This window comes from Bos indicus x Bos taurus, chromosome 3 (assembly GCF_003369695.1).
Source record: "Bos indicus x Bos taurus breed Angus x Brahman F1 hybrid chromosome 3, Bos_hybrid_MaternalHap_v2.0, whole genome shotgun sequence".
Lineage (NCBI taxonomy): Eukaryota > Metazoa > Chordata > Mammalia > Artiodactyla > Bovidae > Bos > Bos indicus x Bos taurus.
In genome coordinates this window covers 19,124,826-19,142,073 of record NC_040078.1, presented here as the reverse complement: position 1 = coordinate 19,142,073, position 17,248 = coordinate 19,124,826, and the positions used below count along the sequence as shown (strand labels likewise).

Below are 17,248 nucleotides of genomic sequence, written 5' to 3'. Positions count from 1 at the left end.
GAGTAAGTCCCATCCCTGATGTCTTACCAAGCCAAGAGACGTGTTTTGTTTTGTTTTTTTTTTTGAAACAATGTCCACAGATAGTCCCTCCAGTGCCACACATGTTACTTCTCTTTCTGTCTCTTCTTAGTTTGGGGCAGTTTAAGAAAAGGCAGAAGTATGGGGCGTAGATGGGGGTGAGTTGTGGGGATTCACTCATCCTTGTCCTCTCACGGAAGAGCTCTGGTCTGAGGCCAGATCTAGGCTGGAAAGTAAGCAAGTTATGAGGGTGAGGTTGCAGGTAGCCGCCTAGAAGCAAATGGCCCATATGTTTTGAAGTTAAAGACAACACTGTGTGAACCCCAGCAGGAAAGCAGTTTACAGAGTGGAATCTAGAAACCCGAGAGACTAGGGCTAATGCATCCGCTTTCTGCTTGATAGGAGTTACTGCTCCGGCCTGCTAGATACTTCTTGGGATCTTTGCCTCAGGTCACCGACAGGTAGGTGAAGCTGTGAGACAAGTGCGCCATGGGCTTTGGGGCCTGGGTTCCCTTCCTGCACCATCCCTTCGTCACTCTGTGACGCTGGGTAAGTGAGCTCACCTCCACATCCTCCATTTCCCTGTCTGTAAAATTATAGCCTGCCTTATGTCATCAACTCAATGGACCTGAATTTGAGCTGAGCAAACTCCAGGAGATAGTGAAGGACAGGAAAGCCTGGCATGCTGCAGTCCATGGGGCAGCAAAGAGTTGGACACGACTGAGCAACTGAACAGCAAGAACAGAGGGTTGTTGAAATGAGGAAATGCACATTAAGGGCCTAGAAGAGAATCAGGCAGGTACAGAGAATTGCATTACAAACAGCGGTGGCACACTCCGCTCCCAGTATCCCACAGCTCCCCCATGTGAACGAGGGACAAGTGGAGGTCTGAAGTGTGAGGCCGCGTGTCCTCAGCCTTCAGATGGACAGGGCTGGCTACGGGAAAGAGGCCTGCTGACCTGCTTTCTCCCTTCTGTGCCTGCTCTGTAGAGCATTCCAGAACTAAGCCCAAAAGAAGGGCAGAGGAACAAGATCATGAAGGCATGATCAAGGCCTAGGCTGTGCTCAAAGGACTTCCTATGAGGAAGTCTGGGCCTTCCTCATAGAGTTTTCTCTCCCCAACCTCACCCTCCGTACCTCCTCCTCCCCCCACCCACTGTGGGCACCAGATCCTCTACCTCCATCCTTCCAAGACACTTATTTGAAGCTTTTAAACTTTTTTCTTTATTTAGACAGAAAAGACCAACTCTTTAAAAGTAAAATGCAATAAATAAATAAGTTAAGCATAGAGAAGTGTCTGAAACTGACTCCCCACTCTCCCCTTACCACCCCCACCCCCACCCCATTTCTTTTCCCTAAAACCTCTTTCTAAAGAAAATGATCAGGTAATAAACCCTTTTAGCCCGCCCCGCACCCCTCTTCCCAAATACCCAGTTACCCCCCAAAGCAAAGGGAGAAATCAAGAGAGAGAAAAAATCCAAGGGAAATATTGTCTAAACTCCCAGAAAGAGAGATGGCAGCGTCCGGGCTGGGCCGGGCTGGATAACGCACGGGTGGTAGTGGTATTTACACGGAGGGGACCAGCAGAGACTGTAAACATTTTTAGGGGTTTGGGGGAGGTCTTTTCCTCATGAAAGGAGGAGGGTCTCTGTGGCTGACTGGCGGAGAGGCAGCCCTCAGGGCTCCCCCACACCCTCCTTAGGGGGGCCCTCAGGGGAGGCAGTGTTTTAGGGCTGGGAGCCCAGGGTTAAGGGTTATCCTACCTCAAGCTGAGGGTGGCAGGGAGTGTGAAAACCAGCTTCTGAGAAACCCCCTAATGTGGGGAAGAGGCTGGGGTGAGGTGGGTGGGGAGCGTGTCGGAGGCCCCCACTGCCCTCCTGGGCCACACAGGTAGACGAGGCCCAGTGGTGGAGGAGGGAGGTGCGAAAGCTGGGCACAGGAGGCCCATCACAGGAGCCTCAGCAGAAGGCAGATATCCCCGAGCCTTCGAGCCTGGTCCGTGCTCCCTCACAAAAGGCCAAAAGGGCACCTGGCAGGAAAAGGCCCTTTGGGGGAGGCGGGGTGATGGGAGTGGGCCGGTGTCCTGTGCCCCCAGGGCCACGAAGCAGCGTTTGCCCCAGAGCCCAGACAAGGCCCAGGGCGGATGTGCAGAGAGGGCCGGGGCCAGCCGTGGGAAGAGGGGCGAGGCACCCCTTCCTCTGGTGTCTCCAGACCTGTGAAGGAAGGAAACACAGGTGAGGCCTGGGGGAAGACGGCAGCGGATGCAGGTCACGGGCCCTGGGGTCAGAGGGAGCCGGGGGCGCTGAGGAAGGCAGGTCATCAGGAAAGCCTCGGTCCAAACTGAACCATCTGGCCGCCCAGCCATTCGACAAGGGGCCAGGGTGGAGGAGAGGAGACGGGAGGGTGAGGCGGATGATACAGGTAACCGAAGGATGTTAGGAAGGAAATACTCAAACAGCCCGTGAGAAGAAAGGCTGGAGGGTGTGGAGACAGGGGCCAGAGGAGGAGAGGCAAAGACACAAGGTGACACACAGGCAGGCAGAGGGGACTCAGAGGAAGGAGGGTGAGGTACAGGGACAGACACCTGGAGAAGAGCAAGGGGGCGTCCGCAAAAGGGCGGCAGAGCAGGCCGGGGCGGAGCCGGGGCTGCAGTCTCGTGGGCGAGACCCGCCCCAGCCCCTAGGGGGTGCTCTCATTCCTTTTGGAAAAGGAACAAAGAAAGCCAGAGAGAATGCACGGAACACAGACCACAGTCACCAACCACTGTTGACCAAGCACGTCCCGCGAGCTGCCCCCGGCCCTGACCCTGGGCTGGGGGGCGCTTCCCTCCGCGGCCCCCTCCCCAAATAACAAACAATCGGCTCCAAAGACAACACGCTCGTTCCATGCAACTTACAGGGGCCCGGAGCAGGGGTCCGGGGATGGGGGCTTCGGCCGACAATGGACACGGGCCCTGGGCTGGGGGACCCCCAGGGTTGGGGGGGAGTTAAGCAGCCAGGATTGGGGGGAAAGGGGGAAAAACAGAAAATGTGGGTATTGTTCTTGGGTTGTGTTTTTTTCAGGGGTTTGGTCCAAAAGAGATTAAACAACACAAAAGTAATCAAAGCTCACAGCTCTGTGGCCATGAGGTTGGGGTGGTGGCGGGCAATGGGGAGGAGGGGGCCTGTTATGTAAAATTCACAGGCAGTCCAGCATTCCAGCCACCTCACCTGAACCAACGGTACTTCCCAGAGGCCTGACACTCAGACTCCCCCCAGTCTGTTCTGTCACTCTCCCCTGTGCCATGGGTCTACTGCTACCACTTGGGGTCCAGGGCACCATGACCTGATGTCCCCACTCCTCAGGACAACAGATATTCTAGGAGCCAGTGATTTTAGGACCCTCCAGTACCCTAAACCAGTCCCCCTAAGTCCCCAAACCGTACTCCCCTAATTCTACTCCATCCCAAAGGAAAACCAGAAAGAGAGACACATAGACACATGGACACTGACCAGACAAACGAGACCAGGTACTGGGGAAGTTCTAGGGAGTGGATACAGGTAGATACAGACTTGGCTCTCTCTGGGGTCACGGTGTGTGTGTGTGTGTGTGTGTGTGTGTGTGTGAAAGAGAAAGTGAAAGAGAAAGACCTGGGTGATTGAAAACAGCTGAGGAAGCTGCTCCAGGTCGCTGAGTGCCCAGAGCCAGGGGTGGGCATCCCTGAGGGGGCTAGGAAAAGGGGGGGGGCCCTGGCTGCAGTGAGGGGCTAGAGAGCTGACAGGACGGGAGCAGGACCCACCTGGGTGCCCTCAGTAGGGCCGATTGGCATCCTTAGGCCGCTTTAACTGGACTTTGAGGCGCTTCATGCCAATCTGGAAACCATTCATGGCCTGGATGGCAGCCTGGGCGCTGGCTGGATTGTCGAAACTCACAAAGCCTAAGATGAGAGGGTCATAAGGCCTGGCCCAGCCCCCCTCACTCCCCTGAGCTTAGGCCAAGGCCTACCCTTTGCTTTCCTGTAATCACCCTACTTTTTCCATGTCTCCCAAATGCCCAGAAACTGCCCAGCACACCGGAGGCTTTCAGTAAGTAGTAGTTGAGTGGATGAGTCCAGTCCACCCTCTTGCATATGCCAGGACCTTCCTTTCTGCATTCTTTGAGGGGAAGCCCCTCCTTGGCCTGGATAGCTCAGAGCCTGCCTTTTGAAACTTCCACTGCAGACCCTAAATGACATCTGAAGCCCAGAGGACAAGTACGTCCCCTCTCCCCCGAAGCAGCCTTTCAAAGAACTAAGACCACTAAACCCTGCTTCCTAAGCCTTCCTTTTGAAAACTGAACTACCCCAGCTCCTGAGCCTCTTTCAGTCCACTCGGAGCATGGATTTGACCAACTCTTAAAGGAGGAAAGATGCGGTTTCTGGAGGAAGGGATGGGCCTGGGCAGCAGCTGGTATGGGATATCAGGAGTGGAAAAAATGGTTCTTTCAGACTCCTGGATGATCTGGATTTCAAATACTGGGCCTGTTGCAACCAGATGTGCATGTGTGCATGCTAAGTCACTCAGTCATGTCCCACTCTGTGCGACCCTATGGACAGTAGCCTGGCAGGCTCCTCTGTTCATGGGATTCTTCAGTCAAGAATACTGGAGTGGGTTGTCATGCCCTCCTCCAGGGGATCTTCCCATCCAGGGATTGAACCCATGTCTCTCACAGTCTCCTGCATTGGCAGGCACATTCTTTACTACTAGTGCCATCTGGGAAGCCCCACTGCAACCCAAAGTGCCTTCAAATGCATCAGACCTTGTCCTCATCTGGAGTCTGGGCAAAATGTGCCCTATTTTCTCTTTTGGATCATTGTGTTCTTACCAAAACACTTGCTCTGATTGGTGGCTCTGTCAACAAAGACTTTGGCTGAGATGACATGGCCAAAGGGGACAAACATCTGGAGGATCTCTGAGTCCGTGAACTCCTGGGGCAGGTGGTAGATGAAGATGTTGCAGCCATCAGGGCCTGGGTGGCAGCAGAGACAGAAGGAGGTGCTCAGTGATGGGGAGACAGACTGCAAGGAGACGGGGAAGGCAGCCCCCAACATGTAGGCCAGGGATCCAGCCACTGCGTCTGTCCCCTACCCACTGTCATCCCCATGCACGGGGCCAGAGGTAGCCTTGGAGCCCACGACAAGGGCACCCCACCCCTGAAAGCTCTTAGCTGGGACCCCCCACCCCAGGCCACACCACACCTTCCCGTTGCTGCTGCTGCTGTTGCTGCTGCTGCTGCTGCTGTGGGGGTGGCGGGGGCTGCTGGGCCACCAGAGCAGGAGGCTGTGGGAACGCAGGTGCCACCAGGCTGTAGGCTGCTGGGTAAGCTGCTGGGAGGTTTGTGGAGAACAGAGTTGATGGGGTTCTGAGATGTCCCTGGCCCTGGCCCTCCTAACCAACCCTGTCCCTCTGCCCATAGGCTGGCCAATGGAGCTGACAAGGATGAGAGGTGTCAGAGGAGGGCTGCCTCAGACCATGCCCATAAAGGTGTGTCCTTGAAGGTATGGCCTGAGGTAAATCTGAGGGGGTGACTGGCAGAAAGCAGGAAGCCCAGGCCTCTTTTCCTCTCGCCAACCCTTCCACCCTGGCTGAGCCCGGAGCTCCTCACCTGTATAGTGCTGCATCCCCGCATAGGCCTGCTGCAGCGGGTCCACGGGGGCCGCGGGGCTCTGGGCTGGGGAGAGCAGCGCTGACCATGAGAGGGGGCTCAGAGGCAGCAGGGAGCCCCACCTGTGCTTCTGGGAGCCAAGGCCAGGCAGGCGGGGAGGACAACCTCATGGGAGGGCATGGGGGTGAACTGAGAGGGTGGACATGCACCGAGTCGTGGGCAGAGGGGAGAGCCTGGCATCAGCAAGACTTGAGTCGTGGCTGGCTGTGCCACCCTGGACAAGTTGCCTCGCCTCTGTATGCCTCAGCTTCCCTGGCCGAGACGGGGAAGGAACATCCCTGCCCTGGGTGACAGAGCAGGAGAAAGTGCCTTGTCACCCCGGAGTCTGGAGAGGAAAGGGGGGTCCTGACTGCCCACAGTGAGAGTGGTGGGGGATGGTTGCTGGGGAGAGCGGTGGGCAGGCGGCCAGAAAACCCCACCTGGGTAGGGGTGAACCCCGTTGGGATATAGAGCGTCAGGGGCAGGCTGCCCGGTGGGCTGGGTAGGCACTGGGCTGTAGCCGTTGACGCCCAGGGCAGCAGGGATGGCAGAGACGGGTGTGGCAGCGATGGCAGGAGGCGTGCTGGTTCCTGGGGAGGAGAAAGCAGCACAGACAGGGCAGAGAAGCAGATACACACGGAGATGCAGAGAAATGGTCAGCAAGTCTGGAGGTGGAGGGGAGGAGGCAGGCTACTGTCTGACCCCGACCCCTCCCAAACCCCACGCTTCCCTGAGCCCCCCTCCCCACCTCCACCATGTGGAAGCTCCCATGAGCTGCCTCCTGCACCCCAGCCCAACCCAGCCCAGCCCTGCCTGGACCTTACCTGAGGAGGGGGTGATGGGGGTGGCGATGAGGCCGTTGGCATTGATGGCGGCCATGTGCTGCATCTGCACGGCAGCCATGGTGGCCATGGGGCTGAGGTAGGCACTGTGAGCCGCTACCAGGGCCGCCTGCTGCTGCATCAGCTGGGAACAGAGGAAGAGAGGAGAGTGGGGCCCCTGCACCCTGGTCCGGCTCCCCTCTCCACCCTGGGCCTTGGCACTGGGAGATGGGGGCAGGACCCTGGAGGGAGATGCTCACGGCCTGGGTGTAGGCGCTGTAGGCGCCGAACTGGAGAGCGATGGGGCTGAACATGCCCAGCTGGGTGGCCACCTGCTGCATTCGGCGGAGACCGCGCTCCTTCTCCGTGTCGGCAAACTTCACCACCAGGCTGGATGAGGCACCCTGAGCACCGGCCCCACACGTGGTCAGAGGGATGGAGTCAGTGTCTCTCCTCCCCAGAGCCTTTAGGACCTGGCCTCAGTTCCTCCACTCCTGGCTTGGCCTCGTTGGGAGGGCAGCCATCATAGCGCCGATGTCAAATGGGGAGGCTTTCATCCTGCCCTCCCCCCGTGACAGGTCGTGCAAGAGACCAGGAAAAGTCAAGGAATATAAAGCCATGTTCTGGAAAGCAGAAGATGCTCCCAGAATGCAAAGGGCACTCCTGGCCTCTCCATGCAGATCCTGAGCCGGAAATCATCCCCAGGGTGGATCAGCTATAGCAAATGTTTAATCTCAAGCTCATCTTGCCTTGTAGCTGCTCCCCCGTGTCCCAGTCCTCACGGTGTGCTCAGGGGACACAGCTCGACATTGAACACCAGCCTAAGCTATTAGTAAATAAAAACTAGCCTGGAACATTTGCAAGAATCCTTGTAGAATCCTGGGCTCTGGAACGCATTTCTCTATCTGATGCTGTATCCTCTCACCCAGGTCCCTGCTAAGTGCCTGCTTGCCCAGCCTCTGTTAGATAACCTGATGGAGTTTGGGGAAACCAAACTCCAAACTTCCTTGGGAGCTAGCTAGTTTCTTTTGAGGGATTTGCTCTGCTGGGGAGCCCTCTGTGAAAGCAGTCAGCTAGCTAACCCACTGCCAATGTGAGCGGAGGGGTAGGGCAGCAGGATGAAGGTGCAGAGGGCGTGGGGCCACTAAGCAAGTGTCCTGATGTCCAGCCATTGGGGGCGGGGGATGTGGCGGGGAGGAAGGAGAAGAAGTGAAAAGTGAAGAGGGCTGAGGGCTGGAGGAGCCTGGAGAGGAGGGCAAGGGCTTTTGGACTGAAGATGGGGGATGGGCATGGGGACAAGAGGCAGAGATGGTCTTTCCAAGGGAAAGCTGTCCCTAAGAAGTTTGATTCTTCTACTAGAAAATTCTTTTTTAATAAATCCAAAGATCCTATCCAGAACGGACTGCTCACTCTGAGCCAGGGTCTGGTTTGGGCCCAGTGAGGCTGGAAGAGGCCTGAGGGCTAGGGCAGCGGTGGGACTCACGGGCAGGGTCCGGCTGCTGTGAAGGGTGTTGATGGCCGCCTGAGCCTCCGCGTGGGTCTGGAACTTCACGAAGGCGCAGCCTGAAGAGTTCAAGAGGGAAGAGGAAGGGGTGAGTGCCCACCCTGGAGGGTGCCCCCATAGTCCCCATTGCCCATGGAACCAGTGGGGGAGGGCCCGGCGGGGGAGGGCCGGCGGTGGGGGAGGGCCTGGGGGGGGAGGGCCGGCGGTGGGGGAGGGCCTGGGTGGGGAGGGCCGGCGGCGGGGGAGGGCCCAGGGGGGAGGGCCGGCGGTGGGGGAGGGCCGGCGGTGGGGGAGGGCCCGGGGGGGAGGGCCGGCGGTGGGGGAGGGCCCGGGGGGGAGGGCCGGCGGTGGCTACCTTTGCTGGTGCCGTCTGGGCCCCGGAGCACAGTGCACTCGTCTATGGTCCCGAAAGGCTCGAACATCTTCCGGACGTCCTCATCTGTCTGCTGCTTCCCTAGCATCCCCACAAAGAGCTTCCGGTCTTCTGGCGGGGAGGGCATAGGAGGAGGGGCAGATGCAGGGCCTTGGGGGCACTTTCCCTGCCCTGCTCCAGCCTGGGACAGGCAGAGACCCCTCCCCTTCTCCCCTTCACCTCCGCTCTTCCCTGGGACTTCCCTCACCCTGGGGACCAATGGCTCTAGAGTGTGAAATGGGGATGGTTGGGGGATAGGCTACAGTTACATAGAGAGGACACCCCGGTTCTGAAGGGCTGATTTACACTCCCCTGTGGGCCTCAGTTTTGCCATCTCAGCAGTGGGCTGGATCACATCCCCTCTGGCCACCCTGACTCATGCCCACCTTTCCAAAGGTACAGAACCTACCTCCTCGGCTCTCGCTGTCGGCTGGCTTGACCTGGATTGGCCTGTTCATCTAAAGGAGAGAAGAGAAAGGAACTGCTGGGGACCACTTCTGACCGCCCCAGGTGCCCTCCCCAGGCCAGGACCTGCAGAGAGGCTAGAGGGAGTAAGCCCCAGGCCCAGCCCTCTAAACTGTTGGTGGGAAGGAAGGGATGGGGTTCAGTCTTGTTTGGGATTAGGACCCGAGGGGATTAGAGGTAGAGGAAGGAGAGGAAGGAGAGGAGGGTGCTCGTGGGGCAGGACTCCAAGCTCAGGTAGGGCCCCAGGTGATTCGGCCAAGGAGAGGTGCTGCTCTCCTTAGGGGGAGAGTTGGGCTGCCCACAGGACCCGGGTCCTGAGATAGAGCCCAACCAAGGGCTATTCAGCAAGGCTGCCTCAGTTCTACAAAGTAGGAGCAGCAGAGGCCACCCCATCAAGCAAGCCCCAAGGAAGACTCTAGACTGAAGGAGACCCCACAGATGCTCCGACTTCCGTCTGACCCCTGGAGGTGTGGCTGCCTCTTTTTCTGCCCCCCTACACCCCTTGACCCCAGGGGGAAGGCACTCGGGCAGCACAAAGGGAGCAGATGCCCAGTCTCCGTGGCAACGGGAGAATGCGCGCCATGGCAACCGCCCACTCAGCCTGATTTATCCGTCCCCGTCGCCCTGGCGACCGTGGTGACGTCATCACTTCTGCTGCTCCACACACCCTGAGAAGGAGTGGGGAGGGGGGTGGGAACAGGGTATGTTGGGGGTGGAGGATTTGGTGGGGGCAGAAAGGTGGGGGAGGGGCCCAGGAGAGCTTCCTGATTCTGGAGGGAGGCGCTGAGTAGGCTCTACTGGAGCCATACTGTCCAATCTCCTGTCTTCCTCTTCCAGATCAAATCCTTGGTGTCTCACTATCAAGACAGCTCTAGGGGGGGAAATGCTGTCCCGTGCTCCTTTGAGATTCTCCGGGTACCCAGAAGTCCTTCTGAACTCTACCCTCTCCCTACCCCTGCAGCATCTCCCTTTGTTCAGCTTCCGGTGGAAATGCAGACAGTTCCCTTCTCTGTGTTCCTGTCTGGTGAGAGGACTTGGGAATGACTCCTGCAGGTTGATTTCCTTCACCAGGGTGGGGAGCATCTTAGGAACTGGAGAGGCAGGAGAGGACTCAGTATTTCAGGTCTGAATATATTTTGCTGTTGAAGACTTTGACTGTTGGGGCCACACCTGGTCACCCCACTCACCTGCTGGTGGAGCTGCCCTTGTTCTAGTGGCCAAAAAAATAAACAGAAGCAACCATCCATCCACATTCCAAGGGTGGGACCAAAGTAACCCTCAGGAAAGGCACTAGATAGACTTTGAGGGCTGGCCCTGCCACTCACTAGCTGGGTGACCTTGGACATTTCTCTCCTCTAGGCCTCAGCTTCCTCATCTGTGAAATGGGCTGGATCTGGCAGTCTAGAGTCAGGTTGCCCTCAGCCCTTGAGACTTCATGTGTCAGCGCATCACCCAGCGAAGTGCAGGAATGGTAGTTGTCCCTGCCCACTTCTCACATGCACCTTGTCCCCATGTGGCGATCATGCCAGTCTGTCCAGTTGGACTCTGCAGGTGAGGTTTTCTCAGCTCCAGATCCAATCTAGGCCCCACCTCAACCAATGCTTTCTCCCTGTCCACCCCTCCCCCTAGTCTCTGGATCTGAGAGCAGCTGGCAGGGGTGGGTAGTAACAGACACACAAATCCTCTGGCCAATCTGCCCCAGCTTTATCCTTCAGCAATCTGGGATTATCCCATCGGAGGCTCAATCTCCTCAAGGGCGTGTTTGTGTGTGTGTGTGTGTGTGTGTATGTGTGTGCATGCAGTGAGGGGTAGTGGTCAGCCACTCAGCCTCTCGTTCTTTCACTCTCCTCCTCTCCTGTTCTCTGGTCTAAGCAACCAGGAAGTCCCCTCGTGGGCATCTCAGCAGCCAACCTCTCAACCTCACTACAGGAGCAGTAGGACCTGAGTCACAGCTTTGGGGAATTCTTAGGCTTGGCACTAACCCTTCCCAACAGGCCCCTGGGGATTTGCTGTTCTGGTTGGGGATGGGGAACCTGGGATCCAGAGAGAGAGAATGGTGTTCCTGCCCTGCAAGGCTCCCAGGCACAAAAATAGCATATCAATAAATATCCACAGCTGATATAGATTCGCACAAAAACAAGTGCACAGACCACAGCATAGACCACATTGACGGAAGGCTCTCCCCACTCCCCCACAGACAGCCTTCTCCCTTGGTAGCCCCCAGTGCCCCATTCCCAGCCTCTCCTTCTTGGCCTGGCACTTCCTGTGGGAAGCTCAGCCTTTGTTAGCTCAGCTCGGGCACACCTGCCCCCTCCCCTGAGTCCAGCTGGGCCGTGTTTACCTGGCAACCAGGTGCCGGGTGCCTCTCTTCCCTAGCTACTACCCGCCAGGTGATAAGCCCTCCCCAGGGCCTCCCAAAGAAGAAGGGGCTATTTATACTCCAACCAAGTATCTATAAGACCCCCACCAACATGGTCACTTGTAAGTAAGTTCTTCTCACCAAGAGCAAAGACCTCACTTCCAAGAAGAGTTCCCCATGCCCACAAATCTAATTTTTCTGAAGGCAGAGGCCTGGTGCCCTGCCACTCCCAGCTCCAGACTCAAGCCCGGTGTCCCAGATCACACAGAGGCCCCTTTCGTGGAGCCATAATCCTCCTGCCCAACGGCAAGGTGAAGGGGGGACTCATGTAGAGCAGGAAAGGTAGGCCAGATAGAAGGAGTCCTTCACGCCACCACCTCCAGGAGGCCACAGGGAGAATGCTCACAGAGAGAATTCAGGGTCCTGTGACAGAGCCTCTCCGGGGAACTCTTAGGAAGGAGAGAAGGAAATGGGGTTCCATGGCCATAGGTCCAGGTCCCATTCTTTCTCTCTGCAGCATTACACATCACCCAAATATGGCGGTACCTTCCAGATTCTGGGGTGACAAAGATGGGGGAAAGGAGAGAGAGTAAACACCCCCATTAAAGAAAGAACCTGCAGAAGGAAGCATGGAGATTAGACAGTAGGGAGAACTTCCCAACACAATTGCACCAGAGCTGGAGACTGGACACACACATACACTCACACATACACACTTGCACACTCATCTGAAGGAAAACACTGCTGACAGAAAGGCAGGTGGCTGAGAAAAGACCTGGGGCACACAGGGTCAGGCCGAGCTTGGCTCCCCTAGGCTGCCCTGGTCTGCTCCCCCAAACCCCAACACGGGCCCCCCTACACGGGCCCCCTTGGAGGACAGAATCCCTCATTTCCTACTGAAAGCTCTGTGAGGTGCGTCTGGATTCTGTCATCTGGGGCAGGGGCCAGAGTGAGAACTCAGCGTCAGCTGGGAGCTCGGGGCAGGGCTGGACAATTATTAACCGGGGTGCCCTCCTCACTCACCTCTGAGCCCAGGCCTTACTTCCTCAGGAAGAGGAGGCAGCATCTTTCCATACCCAGGATGGAGCCATGCCTGAGCCACACAGGCGGCCAGAGGGGGACAGGGCCAGGGAGGAAGCCCCCTGCTGGCATAGATGGCCCTGGGGCTCCTGCCCATCCCTGCCATCTCTCTCACCCATGACCCCCAACCCTGCTTTCTACCTCCTCCCTTGGCCCTCCCCACTCCTCTTTTCACAGGAACTCTGAGATGGGCGACAACAGAGAAAGAGAAACAGCAATGGAAATGAAAACTGTTGATCTGTGTGGGGCCTCCACAGAAGAAAGAGAAAAAGGAGGGTCGTGAGGTCATGCGATGGAAACCAGGCTTCCTGGAGATGCTTGTGCCCAAACACAGACACACACACACACAAGCACACACACACAGACACACACGAGCACACGCAGATACACACGAGCACACACACACAGACACATACACACATGAGCACAGACACAAACACACACAGGAGTGCACACACACACAGACACACAGATACACACAAATGAGCACGCGAACACACACACACACACACGTGCTTCTTAGAACCCGAGCCTGCTCACACATGCCCAGATCCTTCACTTCATGGGCTGTGGCCGGGAAGATGGTGGGTGCAGGCGGGGACCTGGCAGTGCGTCTGCTGCCCTAGGGGCACTGAGGGTCGAGGGCCACAGAGGGTCACTGAGCCACGGAGGGTGTGAAGTTGGGAGTGATGGAGACAGTCCTGTTTTCCTGGATTCCCCGCACCCTCTTTTCATCTGTTTTGTCTATTTCCCTCCCTGGAAGAGCTAGAAAAACAGGCTGCATCTCCATTTCCCACACAAGGGGATGTGACAGGTGTGTCTCCAGCACTCAGACTGTTCAGCAAATATTGGCTGGAGGGAAGGATGGAGTTAGCTCTCAAGAGGTACTTTCCAGGGGAGGCCACAGAAGCCGAGAGATACGGAAAAGAAATGGCTCATCCTTTTCCCCCAGGATGCATAACTGGGGGGCACAGTCTGAGAGCCTTTATTCTTGTCTTCACCCTCCCCCCACCCAGGCCTGGGACAAGCTGTAAGGATGGCTGAGAGGAAGACAAAGAGCTCTGACCTTGCGGGGGGAGGCCACGTTGGAGGCCACCCTGCCTCCCTAGGCACGCTCGGTGGGGTCAGGCCGGATCCTCCATGCTGATGGCTGCCTGCCCTTGCCCCTTGCCCCCCTCCTCAGGGCTTACTCCCAGCCCAGGCCCACCAGGCCCTGATCCACCCCGATGCCCTGTGACACTGTTCCTGTGGTTTCTCTTGGGAGCTACGAGGTGAGCTTGTTCGACCTCAGAAGTAGCTCAGAGATGCCTATCCAGCAGGCACCAGCTGCTCATCTCAGGGTGCAAGCACGCTTCTCCCATCTCACAGATTTCCTCCCCAGAGCCAGAAAGAGTGCCTGAGCGCCTCCTGCCCCCCTCTGCCCTGCACTTGGTGCCCACAGTCTTCTCCCCACACCACCCAGCCAGCTGAGTCCTTCCTCTACATGTGGCCCCAGGGGCGGGTGGGCGGGTGGGGAAGGGGCTGCCTCTGCTGCTGGCAAAGGTTGTATATACTCCACTCATCGCTGTTTTCCTTCCATATCGGTGGGAAGAAATGCATGCATCTTCAGCAAGGAGGAGGGGAGCTACCAGGAGGAAGTGACCTCCTAGTGACCAGAGGAGGTGGAAGATATGTTCAGTGTCTTGGGAAGGTGGTGCCCCTTCTATGGCCCTTCTCAGCCCTCTGGCCCTGGAGTGGGACTCACCCCTGGAAGCGTCTTCTGTTCGTGCAGGGCGCTCTGGGCCTTCAGGGCTGAATCGCGGGCACAGTATGTCAGGAAGGCACATCCTGAGAAGGGGCAGGGGCAGAGAGGCCGGGTTGGGGTGAGTCCCCATCTCCCCTCCCTAAAAGGCTCTCCTTCCCTGTGAGCCTGAGGACCAGGGAGTGCTCCCTTCTTGCTACCTTCTGCCTGCTGGGGCGGGAAGGTGCCTGAGAGGGGGTGCACGTTCTCCCCAGGAGTCTCTGGGCTGAGGAGCACGGGGCAGAGACCTCGAGACCGGGAGTCTTCCACGGTGGGGTGATGGAAGAGAGAGAAGCCTGGGCTGTCGGAAGCTGGGGCTTTGTGTGGGGGGAGAAGGGGCATGTGATCTCCAGACAAGTACGTGTCTGTGGTTTCCTCTCTTCCTTAGCTGGTCTTCTTTCCCCTTCCTCCTTCGCCTCCACCTCCCTCCATCTTGGTCATCACCCCTCCCCTCTCCCATTTTCGCTATTTCTTCCTTTCTTTCCAACTCCGAGCGTGGAGAGCAGACTAGAGAAGGAAGGGAAGAGCGGGGCACAGGAGTCCCTGGGCTGGTGGACGGGGAAGCAGTGTGGCCCCTTTGAGCCCCACCACCAGGGCTCTCCGGACCTGACTGACCCTGGGCCTGACCCTGCCTAGCTGCACAGCCCTGAGGCCTCTCTTCACCCCCAGCTCCCTTAACTTCCCAGTCCCTACACTTCCTACATCTTCACCAGCCCCTGTCATTCTACAGTCACTCCAGGCCCCTCTCTAGTTTCTGGAGCTGCCCTGCCCAGTCCATGAACATCCATCCACTCTCTCCAGGTTGAGCACGTGACCCCGGGTCCATACCCCTGTCCCAGTAGTATCTGAGGCTACTAAGACTCTCCTTTTGTGCGCGACACCTCCCTCACACACACACCCCTGCCCACCTTCTGTCCCTCAAACCAGCTCTCTCGTTCCTCCATCCTTCCTTGCGTACACGTCCACATCATCCGCCTCAGCTCAGGGAGCCACACCTCTGCAGCCCCTCGACAACTCTTCCCCCGAAGAGGCTCTCCTGAGTCCTCCACCTGAAGTCCCCTGGTCACCCGAGCTGAGTTCTCTTCTAGCTCTTCCATCCACACTCCCCACCCCAGGAACTCTTTTCCTTCCAGATCAGCCTTTTCCAGCCACTCCATCCCTCCAGCCTGGCCTGTCCCCTCCTCCCAGCCTCCCAGCCCACTCCCTGAAGCCTCTCCAGCCTGGCCTGACCCCTCACCCTTGTGCAGCCCGGTGTACTTGTCCTTGATGACAGTCAGCTCGAAGATCCGACCAAACTGTTCGAAGATGGGTTTCAGGTCCTTTTCCTCCAGGTGCCTCGGGATCTGCCCCACAAACAGCTTGATGGCATCCGGTTCCTTCATCGGGGCGGCCCAGGAGAAGGGGCCGAGGGGAGCAGGGAGAGGCCCGAAGGCCAGGGGGAGCTGCCCAGCAAGGAGGCAAGTGGCCGGGGCTGGGGCCCAGCCGGGGCTGGCTTTCCCTGTGGCCCCAACCACAGTGCTAGCAGAGGGGCAGCTCTTCACACAAAGGAGGCCCAGGGAGTGGAAGGCTAGGGGTCAGGGGTCTAGGCAGACACTGTCATGCCACCAGGGGGCATAGCCCAAACAAATGATCTCCCTCCCAGAGAGCTGGCAGAGATCCCAGGATGGGGGGCAGTGTGGCCAAGACCTGGAGGGTCGGGGTGGTAGCAGAAGCACTGGGAACTGGGGGTTGAGATGAGAGCTGGAGGTGGAGGGCAGAGGGGGTCTGAGGAGCGTGACGGGGATGGGAGCTGAGGGCTGAGGGTCCTGGTATGGTGGCCAGCAGCGCTGGGAGGGGGGCACTCCTGATGTGGGGCAGGTGGAGTTCTCCTTGGCTTTCCTGGAGGACACCTCCCCTGTGGCTGGTCCTTCTGCTGGGTCCGAAGATCCCTGATGCCAGATGCTTGGTCTCTGATGGCGGCAGGGCTCCGGGGGTCCCTTTGGCCCTGCCGCCCCCCTTCAGGTCCTCCCCTCAGCCCCCCTCCCACCCCCACCCCGGTCCCCGGGCCTGGGCTGCTGCTGGCTGCTCCCGCCGCTGGGGCTGCCTGCTTTCCCGGTCACCTGGGTCCCGGAGCTCTGCTCTCCGGCCGCGCTCTCCTCAACAAAAACCTCCCCCCTCCACACCCCCCTCCCCACTCCCACCTCCTTTCCCCTGACATCAGTGATGTCAGTCTCAGGGGTGGAATACAAATTCTCTACCCTGGAGAGGGACGCACAATCCAGACAAGAGCCACGCCCTCTTTCTATCTCCTTCCTCCCTGACTCCCTTCCCACCCCCAGAAGAGCAGCTGGTCCTGTTGATAATAACCCTTCCCCCATCTCACTCCCCAATCACGAGTTGGGCAAGGTACTAAGATGGAGAATTTACAGAGGAGCCCTAAGGTGGGGTCCATTGTTCCGGGGGCTGGAGCTGTCCCCGGTGCTGGAAGAGAAGACCCAGGAGAGGGGAGCAAGGGGGAGGAAGAGAGGGGAGCCGGCATCTGGGGAGACTGAGAGTGGGGAGCCAAGGAAAGAAATCAGGGGAAAGAAGAGGGCATAGAGACAGTTGGGCAGGTTAGGGGCGGGTGAGGAGAAGGGTGTAGCTGGGGAAGGAAGCAGGTCACGGAGCCTGGGGGAAAGGGCAGAAGGGACCCAGAGAGAAATATGGAAACGGGATTGTGGAAGAGAGAGCAGGGTGAGAAGAGTACAGAGAGGGAATTGTATGTTTTCCAGAAAAGACAGCAAGGAAAACTCGATCTTGCTGGCATTTGCTGACGCCCCCTCCTTGCCCTCTGGGGGGTTTGTGTGTAATACGCGCGTGGGCAGCGTGGCAGCGGTGGTGGTGACAGCTGGTGGTGACAGCGTCACGGGTGGTGACAGCTTTCTCACTGGGAAGCTCCTTGAAGACCAGGACACCGTTTAATTCAGCATTTTACTGTTCACAGTGTCTAGCACAATGTCTTATTCACACATAGTAGGAGCTTAACAAATATTTCTTGAAGAAATAGTCAAAGCAAAGAACCTCTGATGAGAGTAGATTCCTGATTGCCTCAGTGGGCAGAATCACAACCATCAAGCTCCCCTTCAGTGCAGAGGAAACCCAAACGCTCCTTCCTTCTCCTCCCCCTGCC

General features: G+C 57.9%; 1 protein-coding gene across 10 annotated transcripts; it reads right to left on the bottom strand.

Moving 5' to 3' along the window:
* Positions 1–1,218: 1,218 nt before the first annotated feature.
* CELF3 (CUGBP Elav-like family member 3) lies at positions 1,219–16,268 on the bottom strand. Of its 10 annotated transcripts, none has more exons than XR_003509572.1 (14): positions 15,338–16,131; positions 14,065–14,147; positions 8,826–8,874; positions 8,360–8,488; positions 7,984–8,063; positions 6,761–6,904; positions 6,504–6,645; positions 6,120–6,269; positions 5,641–5,706; positions 5,234–5,362; positions 4,861–5,004; positions 3,797–3,934; positions 2,915–2,976; positions 1,222–2,231 (listed from the first exon to the last, which is right to left on the bottom strand). XR_003509572.1 is itself a non-coding variant. In XM_027533535.1 (14 exons), the coding sequence occupies exons 4-13, from the start codon at positions 8,872–8,874 to the stop codon at positions 3,807–3,809; spliced, it is 1,161 nt and encodes a 386-aa protein (XP_027389336.1). In that variant the 5' UTR covers positions 14,065–14,147; positions 15,338–15,443; positions 16,200–16,268; the 3' UTR covers positions 1,222–2,231; positions 3,797–3,806. The 10 variants fall into 10 exon arrangements, 9 of the variants coding, with proteins under 9 accessions (XP_027389269.1, XP_027389336.1, XP_027389277.1 ...); XM_027533535.1 differs by lacking the exon at positions 2,915–2,976 and adding an exon at positions 16,200–16,268 and having other exon boundaries at positions 15,338–15,443; XM_027533468.1 differs by lacking the exon at positions 2,915–2,976 and having other exon boundaries at positions 1,219–2,231; positions 5,234–5,359; positions 15,338–16,130.
* Positions 16,269–17,248: the final 980 nt, after the last annotated feature.

Bases quoted from the DNA above. Each gene is read 5' to 3' on its own strand.
- CELF3 (XM_027533458.1), bottom strand. From the start codon at position 15,482: ATGAAGGAACCGGATGCCATCAAGCTGTTTGTGGGGCAGATCCCGAGG. The intron at 5,005-5,233 runs GTGTGGTGTGGC...GCTGCCACCCAG, and splicing joins GCAGCAGCAGCAACGGGAAG to GCCCTGATGGCTGCAACATC. The intron at 3,935-4,860 runs GTAAGAACACAA...CTCTCATCTTAG, and splicing joins CAATCAGAGCAAGTGTTTTG to GCTTTGTGAGTTTCGACAAT.